This window comes from Canis lupus, chromosome 19 (assembly GCF_048164855.1).
Source record: "Canis lupus baileyi chromosome 19, mCanLup2.hap1, whole genome shotgun sequence".
Lineage (NCBI taxonomy): Eukaryota > Metazoa > Chordata > Mammalia > Carnivora > Canidae > Canis > Canis lupus.
This window is the reverse complement of record NC_132856.1, coordinates 41812247-41825032: the sequence shown is the minus strand read 5'-3', so window position 1 is coordinate 41825032 and position 12786 is coordinate 41812247. Positions and strand designations below refer to the sequence as shown.

General features: G+C 47.2%; 1 protein-coding gene across 5 annotated transcripts in view; it reads left to right on the top strand.

The window, feature by feature from the left end:
* Positions 1-11270, top strand: part of ARIH2 (ariadne RBR E3 ubiquitin protein ligase 2) — a 53182-nt gene extending 41912 nt beyond the window's left edge. For 4 of the 5 annotated variants that reach the window (XM_072786296.1, XM_072786299.1, XM_072786297.1 and 1 more), the window contains 8 exons: positions 1444-1561; positions 2559-2609; positions 2700-2721; positions 4865-5016; positions 6206-6349; positions 6942-7010; positions 8651-8734; positions 8964-11270. In XM_072786296.1, the coding sequence (XP_072642397.1) occupies positions 1444-1561; positions 2559-2609; positions 2700-2721; positions 4865-5016; positions 6206-6349; positions 6942-7010; positions 8651-8734; positions 8964-9035 (712 nt within the window). In that variant the 3' untranslated portion in view covers positions 9036-11270. Of the gene's footprint in view, positions 1-1443; positions 1562-2558; positions 2610-2699; positions 2722-4864; positions 5017-6205; positions 6350-6941; positions 7011-8595; positions 8735-8963 lie in introns of all 5 variants that reach the window. The other variant, XR_012012038.1, reaches the window with a different exon arrangement.
* Positions 11271-12786: the final 1516 nt, after the last annotated feature.

Here is a 12786-nt window from a genome sequence, read left to right as displayed (position 1 = left end):
AGATTTGTCTATGTGGTTGTGTATGTGCCTGCACAGATAATCACATATTGCTGTGTATGAAAGCTCAACCTTCAGTGTTTGACTCTTTCTCCATCTTGGCCTTAATAGGCTAATTTTATAGCTCTATAATTCATAAAGGTAGTTTATATCTACTTGGGGTTTACTCCATTCAGTAGATATTGGGAACAGCTAAAGTGTACTGAAGGCTTACCATGGGAAAGACACTATTCTCATCATTTTACCTTCATTGTCACAAATGTGTACAATTGATACTGTTACCCTTATGTTATAAGGGAGGAAATGGAGATGCAAAGCAATGATAGAGCCATAATGTAGGTCCACATCTGTTTCTGTCCCTAATCATGCCTCCCTAGAAGATTCACGGTGGGGATTCAGAGAAACTACATGAAAATGTGGTGTGTGTGTGTGTGTGTGTGTGTTCTTGCCTTTAAGACATTGTTGAGGGAGTCTCTGGCTTACCAAAGATGAAGAACCACTAACATAAGGGTGCCTGGGTGGCTCAGTCAGTTAAGCATCCAACTCTTTTTTTTTTTTTTTTTTTTTTAAATAATTTATTTTTTCATGAGAGACACAGTCAGAGGGAGCAGCAGGCTCCTCACAGGGAGCCCGATGCAGGACTCAATCCTGGGTCTCCAGGAGCCATGCCCTGGGCTGAAGGCAGGCGCTAAACTACTGAGCCACCCAGGGATCCCCAGCATCCAACTCTTGATCTCAGCTCTTGTCTAAAAAAAAAAAACAAAAACAAAAAAACAAACAAACAAACAAAAACACTAGTTCTCTCCTTTTGTGTCCCGCATTATGAACATCTTTCCCTTGGGCATAGGTTAGGCTGTTTGCTTGAGAGCCTTTACTAGCCAGAGGTTGTGTTCGCTTGGACAAAAGAGAAATTAAAAACATGGAAGCCTAGCCCAATGAGTGTTGGAGTGTTTTTCTTTTCTAACTTTAAGTTTCAGGCATTGTCAGATATATCATCCCCCTGCAAATTGAACAAATTCAGTCATGTGTACATACTGTGTGCATCTGGTTGGGAGCTAGTCAAGGCTCCCAGAAAGTGGATCTCAGTTCTGCCTTGGGTTTGAGCTGAGTTATCGTCTCAGAGCACCTCACTATGCCCTTTAAGAGGCTGGACTCTGAATTTGACATCTTTTCAGAGAAGGTTGACACCACAGAAAATATTTAAGACGGAATCATTTTATTTGGGTTTATTCAGAGTATGTCTTAGAAATGCTTAGGTTGAAGAGAAATTCATGCAGTATTTCAGTATAACCCTGGGTAAGTAAAGATCCCAAAGGCCTTGAGAGGTGACTGAACATCTTTGAAAAGCTCTAATTCAGGATCTGTTGGCTTGGACAGAAGGAAAATTGAAAACATGGGACCCTGACCTCACAATTATTTGAATCTTTTTCTTTTCTGGTTTTTAAGTTTCAAGTGTCGTCAGATGTATCACGCCCCCACAGACTGCGCCACAATCCGGAAATGGCTCACGAAGTGTGCAGACGACTCTGAAACAGCCAACTACATTAGTGCTCACACTAAAGACGTAAGGACTGTATCTTACCTGTCATGGATCTGCCCTCCTTAATGCTGCCTAGGGCCTTGCCTGGGAGGCTGGCCATTTGAGAGCAGAACACCCAGGGCCCCAGGGCCCTTGCTGGAGGCTGCAGACCCTTGCCCAGACTTGGCAGAGTTTGCAATGGACTATCATAGTATGTGTGGGGTGCATTTATTTTAATAAAATACTGAATTGCCTGATAAAGTTTGACCTATAGAGTGACTAATTAGAAGAAAACCAGGTGTTTTTTAATATCTCCTGGGCTTTAACAGCCCTGGGAGGGAGGTGGTTGATAGCAACATATAGTAAAGAGCAGGGCTCTGGTGCAAGCCCAGGCATGCCCAGTTCTCATTCTGAAACTTGCCATGGGAAAGCATGGCCTTCAGCCCCTTGAGCCCCAGGTGACTCAGCACCTACCCTGTGCCAGTCATGTGCTGAGTTGCTGCACTCACAGCAGACCTGTGACCGTGCCCTCATTAAACATAGTCTGCTTCACAGCAGTGGGAGAGAAAAGTGTCAGCTGGTCTCTGCATTGCTGCCTGGGTTGTGGCATCTTTTAGATGTGAGCAAGTGAGCTTTAGAAGTTGTTTTCTTGCCCTGTTGTGGAATCAGAAGTCCAGGGAAGCTGAGCAGGACTTAGTCCAGTGTGGCAGCTCTTGTGTTGCTTTGGCATTCTTCCCAAGCAGGAAGGCTTTGTGCTGACTCAGCTTGTGCTTAATCTGAGCAGCCTCGTGGCAGAGACAGATGGTGGAAGACTTAGTGGGGCTCAGCCAGTACTTGGAGTGTTTCAGAGCCAAACGTGCTGACCTCATTTCCTTGAATTGCTGTTCCAGCCTCAGCGACCCGCCACATTTAAGTGAGATGCTCCTTCCCAGAAGGGCTCGCACGATGAGCTACTGGGCACGGGTGCCAGGAGCTTTGTGTAATTTGTCTTAGAACCAGCCTGGTGGTGCGTGAGCCTAACGGCGCCCTTCTGTCTCCTCAGTGTCCCAAGTGCAACATCTGCATTGAGAAGAATGGAGGCTGTAATCACATGGTGAGCAGAAGCCTGTACTCTTTGCATATGTGCCATGGAGCCTTTGGTCAGCGTGCCCTTAACATATTCTCTTTTGTTTCCCTCTGACAGCAATGCTCCAAGTGTAAACACGGTGAGTCCCAGGCGTGGTGCAGAAGGCCCAGTGGCACAGTCTGCGTTTCTTGTGCAATGGGTCTCCAGTGCTCATTTACCGAGTGCTTTTATGGTGAAGTGACAAAGGGCAGCCTCAGTCACTTAAAATAACCAGTCTATAGCGGCTCTTGATTTTTTATTTACTCCTTTCCGCTGGTGCCTCCTGCCATCTTGCTGGCACATATAGTCAGAAGTCAAGATTGGTATGACTCTTAGACCTTCATGATCCTCAGTCATCCAAGAAGATCTTAGTATGTTCTTTTTATTTTTGCAAAGGCAGGTAAGTAGTGTTGGACTTATCTGTGCTACCTTACAGATACCTTTTAGAGCAGGCTGTTTTATTGGGGGGAGCAACAGAAGAGTCTTCCTTGGAGGTGGTGTTTTTTTTTTTTTTTTTTTTTTTCCATGGCGGTTTTTACAAAGTTTCCATAAGGGCTTTTGATTTGGCCTTTTAGGTCTCATTCATCCATTGGGGGAGCTTACATAGAACCTATTGGTTTTACTTTGCTTCCTGCCAGATGAAGTAAAGAAATAAAACTCCTTCAGGTAGAAAGTATGTCCAAATAGGTCTCTTACACAGCAGTTTCAATGCTGACCAGGAGGCCCTGAGGGTATCTCTTTGTAAGGATCCATCTAATGCTATTCCTGTGTTTTCCCAGGAAACACACTGTGATCAGAGTGGACATGGCAAGGCATTAGAAGAGAACAGTGACTATGAAGTATAGAATGAAGATAGGCTGCTGGTAGTGGCATATTTCCTCAGTGGTATCCTACTCTGTCGTTGTGTGTTTGAGTGACAGGGATGTGTATCATCCACTTAGAACAGTGCATAAGACTTAAATACGGTTTAAAGAGAAATGCCAAGTGAACACCCCACAACCCATCACATTCCTAGTACCCAAGAAGTCCTCTGTGTGTCCCTCCCCACAGTCTCTCCGTCCTTCACCACCCAGAGTTAGTTGCCATCCCTTGCATTGCTGCATAGTTTGACCACCTCTACCGGCAACCCTAAGCAGTGTAGTAGTATTTAATTTTTTTTTAAAGATTTTATTTGTTTATTTATTCATGAGAGATGCAGTGAGAAAGAGGCAGAGACACAGTCAGAGGGAGAAGCAAGCCCCATGCAGGGAGCCCGATATGGGACTCGATCCCAGGTCCCCAGGATCAGGCCCTGGGCTAAAGGCAGCGCTAAACCGCTGAGCCACCAGGGCTGCCCTGTAGTAGTATTTAAGACAATAACAAGGCCCACCTCCTCGATTAAGGAAATAGCCAGTATTGCTGCTGTTCAGTGAAGGTTCCGAGAAGAAAAGTGAACAACCTCTGAGTCTCTGGGTCTTGCTTTAGCATCCCCCAAGTTTTGTAAGAGATCCTTTGGAGAAGTCAGTGAGCCAACTTGAATCCTGGGAAATAGGGTTTACTCGCTGTCAGAGACAGGATATAGATCTGGCCATCTAACAGAACTGTGGTTGGCCTTTCTCCATTAGGCCATAGTAATTGTTAGATGTTGAATGTTAGGTGGATCTTTATTTTTTCCCTCTTTGCTTCCTCAGTATAGAAGTAGACTCATAATTCTGAGTAGGAACTCTTGGTAGCAGTTGATTTTATAGATGTGTTCTTTTAAAAAAAAAATGACAAAATTTTTTTTAATTAAAAAATGACAAAATAGGGGAAAGCCTTTATTCTCAGCTTCATGTACAAAATCTTCTTAGGACAGATGTCTTGAGGGTAGGATGTAGGCAGGAGGGCAGACGTGTTTTGGACAACCAGATGGGCCTCATTGGACAGGTGTCTGCTTCTCTCAATGGCATGGACCAGCAGCCTTATACGGTCAGCATCTGCCTGTGTTGGGTTGAAAAGGTACCAAGCTTATGTGCCCATGGAACTGAGAATACCCGCTGGCTTTTGTTCATATTGGCAAGGAAAGGCTACAGGGACAAAGGGATGTGACAAAGGAGAGATGCACATTCCTTCTGAAAAGAGACACTCTTAAATTAAGAGTTCTGGTCAAGTGACAACCCCACTTCATTCCCCTTTCACAGGATCTGTCTGTCCCACTGCTTTGCCTTTGGAGGAATGTGGGCTTATCTTGTGGGTATAAATTTCTCTTTCTCTATTCTTTGCAGACTTTTGCTGGATGTGTCTAGGAGATTGGAAGACCCATGGCAGTGAGTACTATGAGTGCAGTCGGTACAAGGAGAACCCCGACATTGTCAACCAGAGCCAGCAAGCCCAGGCCAGGGAGGCCCTCAAGAAGTACTTGTTCTACTTTGAGAGGGTAGGCATCTTCTCCTGCAACTGCTCCTCAGGGATGGGCTTCTTCCAGCTGGCCTGCTGAGGTAGAAGTCCCAGACTAGTGTGCCAGTATGTACACACAGAAGTCAGGAAAAGTAGATTCTGCAGTGGACCTGAGTGATGCTTCCATAAATGTGGCTTTTGGGTTCTACAGGGCAAGCCACGACCAACAAAGCTCTTTGAATGGTGGGTTGAAGGACAATGAGGGCGCCATCAGATAGTCTTTTTCCATTTGGTACCATCTTAATCAGATTTAGAGGGCAATTCCTCCCAGGAAGACCTTTCAGAAGCCCACAGAGTATAGCACATTTGGTTTCTTTAAGATTTTGTTTATTCATGAGAGACAGAGAAAGGCAGAGACATAGGCAGAGGGAGAAGCAGGCTCCCCACAAGGAGCCCGATGTGGGACTCGGTCTCGGACCCCGGGAACACGCCCTGAGCCAAAGGCAGACGCTCAACCACTGAGCCACCCTGGCATCTCGCACACAATAGACCAGTGGGTACCTAACTTTGTTTAGTCCTCAGGGCTGAAGCCCTATTGCCCTAGATGGTAGAGTGATCTGGCAGGCAAGCAGCTGCTCAGGACAGGGTTAGTGGTGTGGGCTGAGGAAGTCTCCCCCCTCCTGGGGGACTGAGTCTGAGTGGCTCAGTCCATTGGGTGGCCGACTTGTGATTTCAGCTCAGGTCATGATCTCAGAGTCCTGGGATGGGCCTATGTCAGGCTCCACACTCAAGAGGGAGTCTGCTTCTCTCCCTCTCTGCCTCGCATGCTCTCTCGCTCTCTCTGTCTCAAATAAATAAATATTTTTTTTATTTTTATTTTTTAAATTTATTTATTTATGATAGTCACAGAGAGAGAGAGCGAGAGAGAGCGAGAGAGAGGCAGAGACACAGGCAGAGGGAGAAGCAGGCTCCATGCACCGGGAGCCCGATGTGGGATTCGATCCCGGGTCTCCAGGATCGCGCCCTGGGCCAAAGGCAGGCGCCAAACCGCTGCGCCACCCAGGGATCCCTCAAATAAATAAATATTTTAAAAAGAAGAGAAAGTCCTCCTGCACTCTCAAGGACATACAGTCCCCATAAGTTTGATGAAGCTGTGGCCATGCTGTGCCAACCAAGGTGTCTATTCTGAACTTCTGTCTGGACTTGTGTTCCTTCTATGTACCCTGTAGTGGGAAAACCACAACAAGAGCTTGCAGCTGGAGGCACAGACATACCAGCGGATTCATGAGAAGATTCAGGAGAGGGTCATGAATAATCTGGGGACATGGATCGACTGGCAATACCTACAGAATGCTGCCAAGCTCTTGGCTAAGGTTTGTACCAACTCACTCCTCTGGTCCCTGGCCCTGATAGGCCCAGATATCTGAGAATGGGAGGCACTATAGGGGGCAAGAGAACACAACACTTTGTGTGGCTCTGCATGCTTCTGCTTCGAGGTCTGTATTTCCCTGGGCTGTGACCACTGAGGACCCAGTCTGCTGCTGGCTGCCAGGGGATTTCCAAGAAAATTATTCCACTACCTCAGGGAAGGAACTGCAGGGAAAACTAGAGCCCTTTTCTTCTTTTGTCCCATCCATGCCTCACTCGGGAGAAACTAAGATTGTCTTTGGACAAGTATTGAGATAGATGTGTGGACTCTGATGTCCAACTTGAGGGAAGAGCCATTGAGGCAGCTGCTGATAATAAATGAGTTTGAAAAAGGAACTGTGGGTGTCCTGTGACCATTTATGTTTCAGCTTTTCCCATCTTGTCCCTCAATTCATCCTGGGGCGTGGCCTCATTTCTTTTGAGCCTATACCTATAGAGCCAGGCTAACTTGCATGGTTGGGTAAGAATTGCAAAAGCCACCAGAGATGTGTTCAGGTTAGGTTCACTCGTGCAGGTGCCTTCTCTCTTCTATTGTAGTGCCGATACACCCTGCAGTACACTTATCCATATGCGTACTACATGGAGTCTGGACCCAGGAAGAAGCTGGTAAGGCCAAGCAGTCCTCCTCTCTGCCCTCTTAGCTTCAGAGGTAGCCTTGTCTACCAGCACTTCCCAGGAGAGTGGGGACCAGACCCTGGTTATTGGGAGGCCAGAACAAAACTGTCAGTTTTAAAAGTTCAGTTCTCCTGGGGCTGAAATGAGTGGCTCTTAATTTTGGCTCAGGTCATGGTCTCAGGGTCGTGAAATCGAGCCCTGCTCATGTGAGCTCTCTCTCTTTAAAAAAAAAAAAAAAAAAGGGATCCCTGGGTGGCGCAGTGGTTTGGCGCCTGCCTTTGGCCCAGGGCCCGATCCTGGGGACCCAGGATCGAGTCCCACGTCGGGCTCCCAGTGCATGGAGCCTGCTTCTCCCTCTGCCTGTGTCTCTGCCTCTCTCTCTCTCACTGTGTGCCTATCATAAATAAATAAATAAATAAAGAAAAGAAAAGAAAAAAAGTTCCCTTCTAAGCATCTCTAAAATAGACCTCAGAGCCTGGCATTTGTTTAATATTAAGGCAGATAGACCAAAGCCCCTGAATGGCCATAGTTATAGGGTGACTGGTTAAAAAGCTCTGTAGCCACTTAGAAGTCCAGCACCCGTGGTTTTGGAGGTACCCAGCATATGCATTCCTAAATTTTAGTGGACTTTTTTTTTTTTTTTTTAGTGGACTTTTTAACATCTTTGTTTAATTCTTTATCTTAGATATGGGCTGTTGGCCCTGATTATAAAGTAATTCATATTATTGTTTAAATGTTGGAGAACAAAGAAAAACATTGACATCATCCATAACTTCACCAGAAAGACATGGCCACTGTTAGCATTTTTCTGCCTTTTAACATTATTTCTATGTTTAATGTTAATTATATGCATGATATTCTTTTATTGTTACAGTGGTCCTTATTTACCAGATTGGTAAATACCTTTTTTTTAAAAAAAGGATTTATTTATTTATTCATGAGAGACACAGAGAGAGAGAGGCAGAGGCACAGGCAGAGGGAGAAGCAGGCTCCATGCAGGGAGCCTGACGTGGGACTTGATCCTCGGTCTCCAGGATCAGGCCCTGGGCTGAAGGCGGTGCTAAACCGCTGAGCCACCCGGGCTGCCTGGTAAATACCATTTTTAAAAAGTACATAAGTGTTTCATTATATGGTTATACCATCAGCTGGGGCATTCATTGTTTCTCTTTTGCATTATTATAAATAAGATATTGAGAAACATTTTGTGTATAATTGTACAATGGATGTACAATTACTAAGTCAAGTGGTTTGAATATTTTTAAGACTTGATTTTCAAAAGGGCTGAAGAAATATTCAGTGAATACCAGGTCTGTGAATATACTCTCTGACTTGTTTTCACAGCAACTATTTCACTGTATGTTAGGAATATTGTCTTCAGTGGCTGAAATTTTTCCCCTTTTTTGGGGGGTGGAGGGTGAGTTTGGCTGTACCCCCAAGTGACTGTACTCTTCGAGATGCCTTTTGATTGGGTTCTGGCTCTGGCTCCAGGAACTAGCACTGCTTTCTGAGGACAGTCTCAGGGTTGTCTGTAGCTCATGCGAGCCTGAGGTGCTGCGTCTGCCCCTCCCATCTGCAGGCCCTGCCCCGGCTGCAGCCCCTCTCCTTTTGACCCTCCTGCTCTGCCCATACAGTTTGAATACCAGCAGGCTCAGCTGGAGGCTGAGATCGAAAACCTGTCATGGAAAGTGGAGCGTGCAGACAGCTATGACAGAGGGGTAAGTGCTTGCCCCCTTCTTGGTCCCTCTGTTGCAGGCCAGGGAGGACTGGCATGTGAACAGAGGATAGGGTCATTACGAGCATGTGGACTGGAAGCTGCTGTGGAGAAGGGTGGGAAGGGCAGTGCCTCTGATCCCTTGAAGCCCCTGGTGTCGTGGGTGTGGCTGTGGCCGCTCCATGCTCTTGGGGACTGGGCCATGCAAGCACCATCTTGCTTCCCTGGTGCAGGACTTAGAGAACCAGATGCATATAGCAGAGCAACGGAGGAGAACCCTGCTGAAGGATTTCCATGACACCTAGATTGGGACTTGGACGTGCTGGAGTGAGGACGATGTGGCTGCGAGGCCTCCCGGCTGCTGAACTGCATGCTGCAGGCTCTGCCTTTCACCACCTCAGGCAACAGCCAGGGCCCCACTCCTGACAGACACTGGCCACACACCTCTTAGTCCATTTCTGTTTTCTTCTCATCTTTTCGCTTTTTGTTTCTACCAGGGTAGAGGCCATGTTGAATTGGCCTCTTTTCAGGACTTTTAATTCCCCCTGGATGGTTGTTGGGAGGGAGGGAAAGTTTTTTCTGAATGACTATTAATAGTATTAGATCATTACAACTTATGTAATTTTCAAAGGTTGTATAATTCTACAAAAAAAAAAAAAAAAGGCAAACCATAGAATTACACAGAACCCTTTTTAAAAATAAATTGGCATTGGAGTGTTTTACCCTCTAGCTATTTTACTTAGAATGTAACATATGCTGCCTGCCCACCCTGCCTCAGAATGTCTCCTGCAAGAGGGCCCAGGGTGGTGGTCTCTGTTTTCCAGACTCTCATGTGTTTGGCCGCAGCTGGTGTCTCAAGGGAAGAGTGTGGGTAGCAGACAGTAGGGAACTGAGTTGGCCTGTGTAATGGGCATGGAGCACAGGGCATCGCAACATGCTTCCTGCCTGGTTCTTTGGGAGCCATTTGTGGTCAGGTGCATCTGCCTTACCTTGAAGTGAGGATGTAATACAGAAAAGGGCCTTGTCACAAAGTGGTGTTGTCTCCGATGGCACTGTGGTGTCTGTGGGCTCATCTTTCTTTCAGGTTTACCCAGGTCTGGCTACTGAGACCAGAGCCCACGGCAGAGCATATGTAGGTTTGTGGCCCTCCAGACCAGCGGACATGAGTTCAGCAGTGGTTTCTTTTGTCTCCTAAAAATAGAGATCTACTTTTAAAGGGAATTTATTTCCCAAAATAAATTTGTTTTACCTTGGTCCCTGCTTTTGTGCCAGTGTTCCAGTGATGTAACTAACTAGGTTCACACACACCTATCCATACCTAACATGGTCCTGCTACACTGTTCTCTGGTGAACTTCAGGGTCAAAGTTCAGCATGGCCCTCCCAAGGGCACAGGTCTTCTTGGCTCAGGGGCCTTGTTTGCACAAGTAGTTTTCATGTTATCTGGAATGTGTTCTGTGGCTGCTCTGGGGGCTGGGTGCTCTTGCCCCTGCCTGGCTCTAGCTGTTGGAGGACATCATCTCTGGGGTCTGGGAGTCTGAGGCCAGGAGGGTCCTTGGTCTGTGGTCCCAGCTACTATGCTAGAAGGGCTGACCAGGGGAGAGGGCCAGGTTTTGCATAGTTGACTGCAAAGAAACAAGTAGTTTGGTGAGATCCTGCCTGTTCTGAACCTAGTCCTGTGGGCCTTTTAAAAGTTATATCTGTGATTCTTGGGGCTTTTGTGGCTTTGTTCATTGCCTCCATTCTGAGGCTAGCAGAGCTGTCTGTACCCAGTAGGGCCTCCTTGACCTCCTGAAAGAGTTGTTTGGGAGGTCTTGTGAATATTATGTCGGAAGTTCTTTGATGTTCAGACATTTTCACCTCAGTCAGCAATTTCCTGGGTACCCTGTTAGCTATAAACTGAATCACTCTTGAAGACACAGCTGTGATTCTTGGGGTTGTGGGGTACACAGCTGGCTGCAGGCTCCCTGCCTCCACCCCCCCACACCCCCCAGGTTTTGTCTCTTCCTGTCATCTGCAAGGGAGGGACTGTGGAGTGGAGTGGGAGAACAAGTTAGGAGTGCAGCAAATGGAACAGCAGGGAGCTCACTGAAGGAGGATCCTGGCATCTAGAGCCTTTACCTCTCTATCTACTCCTTTCAGTGTCACCACCATGGCAGAGGCGTTGCAGCTCTGCGCCTTAAGTCACACCCTGGGCATCCCTGGGCATTTTTTGGACTGCATAGCTGCCACATAGTGCACTTGTTCCCAGCTGTGGCCCCAAGCACTGGAGCTGTAGGAGGTTCTGTGCCCAGACTGTGGCCTGCAGCCCTTGACCTGTGGAGAACCTTTTGTGCCCCCGTGGCTATCCTTCGCCAGCATCATCAGGAAGATGGGAAAGGTCAGGCAGAGTTTTCTGCCCTACAAAGGATAGAAGATAAAGGAAGGCACAATGTTTTCATGAATTTACCATATATCTTTGTTTTCTTCAAAGAAAAAGTTGAGGCAACGTCATCTGCTCAATGTTGAGTGGTTTATTCAAAATAAAGTTTCTGATTATAAAGTTGTGTAGAGTCTTTCTTCCAAATTACCCCCTGAGCCTACACCCCAAGGGATTCTGGCCGGTGAGTACCAAATGAGGGCCTTCCTGGTGATCAGCCCCCTCCTCTAGAGAGCTGTGAAGGTCCCACTGAGACCCTCTGTTCTGCCTTTCTTCTCTGGCTTTCTGAGGGCACCTGCGGAGGGAAGTGGAATATCCTGGCAGTGTTTGCTTTCCTCTCCCTCCCTGGGTTGCAGGGCGTAACCATTCCCCCTACCACAAATAGATCCTGAGATAGTGGCAGAATAAATCCCCCCCTGGGTCCTTCCAAAGCAGATGTGAACGCCTAGTGTGGGGGGGTGGCTTCATAGGGGCTCTGGGGTTACAAGGATAGGACTCTAGACAGAAACCTGAGTGTATAGAGTTTAATCCCAAGGATTGAGGACAGGAAATGGGAGTTTGTGTTCTTTTTTTTCTTTTTTTCTTTTTTTAGATTTTATTCATGAGAGGCAGAGACACAGACAGAGGGAGAATCAGGCTCCAGAGGGAGCCCGACGTGGGACTTGATCCCCCAACTCCAGGATCACACCCTGAGCAGAAGGCAGACGTGTTTAACCGCTGAGCCATACAGGCGTCCCAAGGGAGTTTGGGTTCTGATTGAGGGGGTCCACATCTGTGGTGGCAGCAACTTCAGTTGCTCAGGGGTGAAGGCTTTAAAGCTCTGGGAAGTACGTCTGGGGCCAGCAAGGTGAAAGAGGCCCTAGATACTACCAGTCTGAACTCCACAGCTGCTCATCCTTGGCCCTCTGGTGTGCCAAGCCCCATGCATGGCACCTGGGCATACAGTGGTATGCAAAGGGTCCATGGACTCTACCCTCTCAGGGCCTCCAGAACATGAGCACAGATGGAATTGGTCACTAGTGAATGTCTTCACTGAGGCAGCAAGGCCCAGGGTGAAGGGTCACTCCCGTTGATCAATGGACAGGGTCCCATGGCCTTGGCACCATACCCTTGGTGATCTTAAAAATGAGCAAGAGGGATGCCTGGATGGCTCAGCAGTTAAGCTCTGCTTTTGGCTCAGGGCCTGATCCTGGAGTTCAGGGATCGAGTCCCACATCAGGCTTTCTGAGAGGAGCCTGCTTCCCCCTCTGCGTACATCTCTGCCTCTCTGTGTGTCTCATCAATGAATAAATTTTTTTTAAAAAACCGTGAACAAGAGAAGATAACACATTCTAGCAAAGTCTAGAGGAGGGATTTTCCACGTAGTCTCCAAGGGTTCGTGCAACAATCAGTAGTGTCCCTATACTGGGCCCTATTTTGGGTACTGAGGACAGCTATTTGATCTTGGCTTGTTAGCCCAGTTTAAGTCCCCTACAAGACAGTCACAGTACACAAAATAGGAAGTAATTTGCCCAAGGTCACTGCTAGTAAAACAACAAATATTTGCTGTTAAAAACTGGAAATATGGGACACCTGGGTGGCTCAGCAGTTGAGCATCTGCCTTTTGCTCAGGGTGTGATCCTGGAGTCCCCGGATCAAG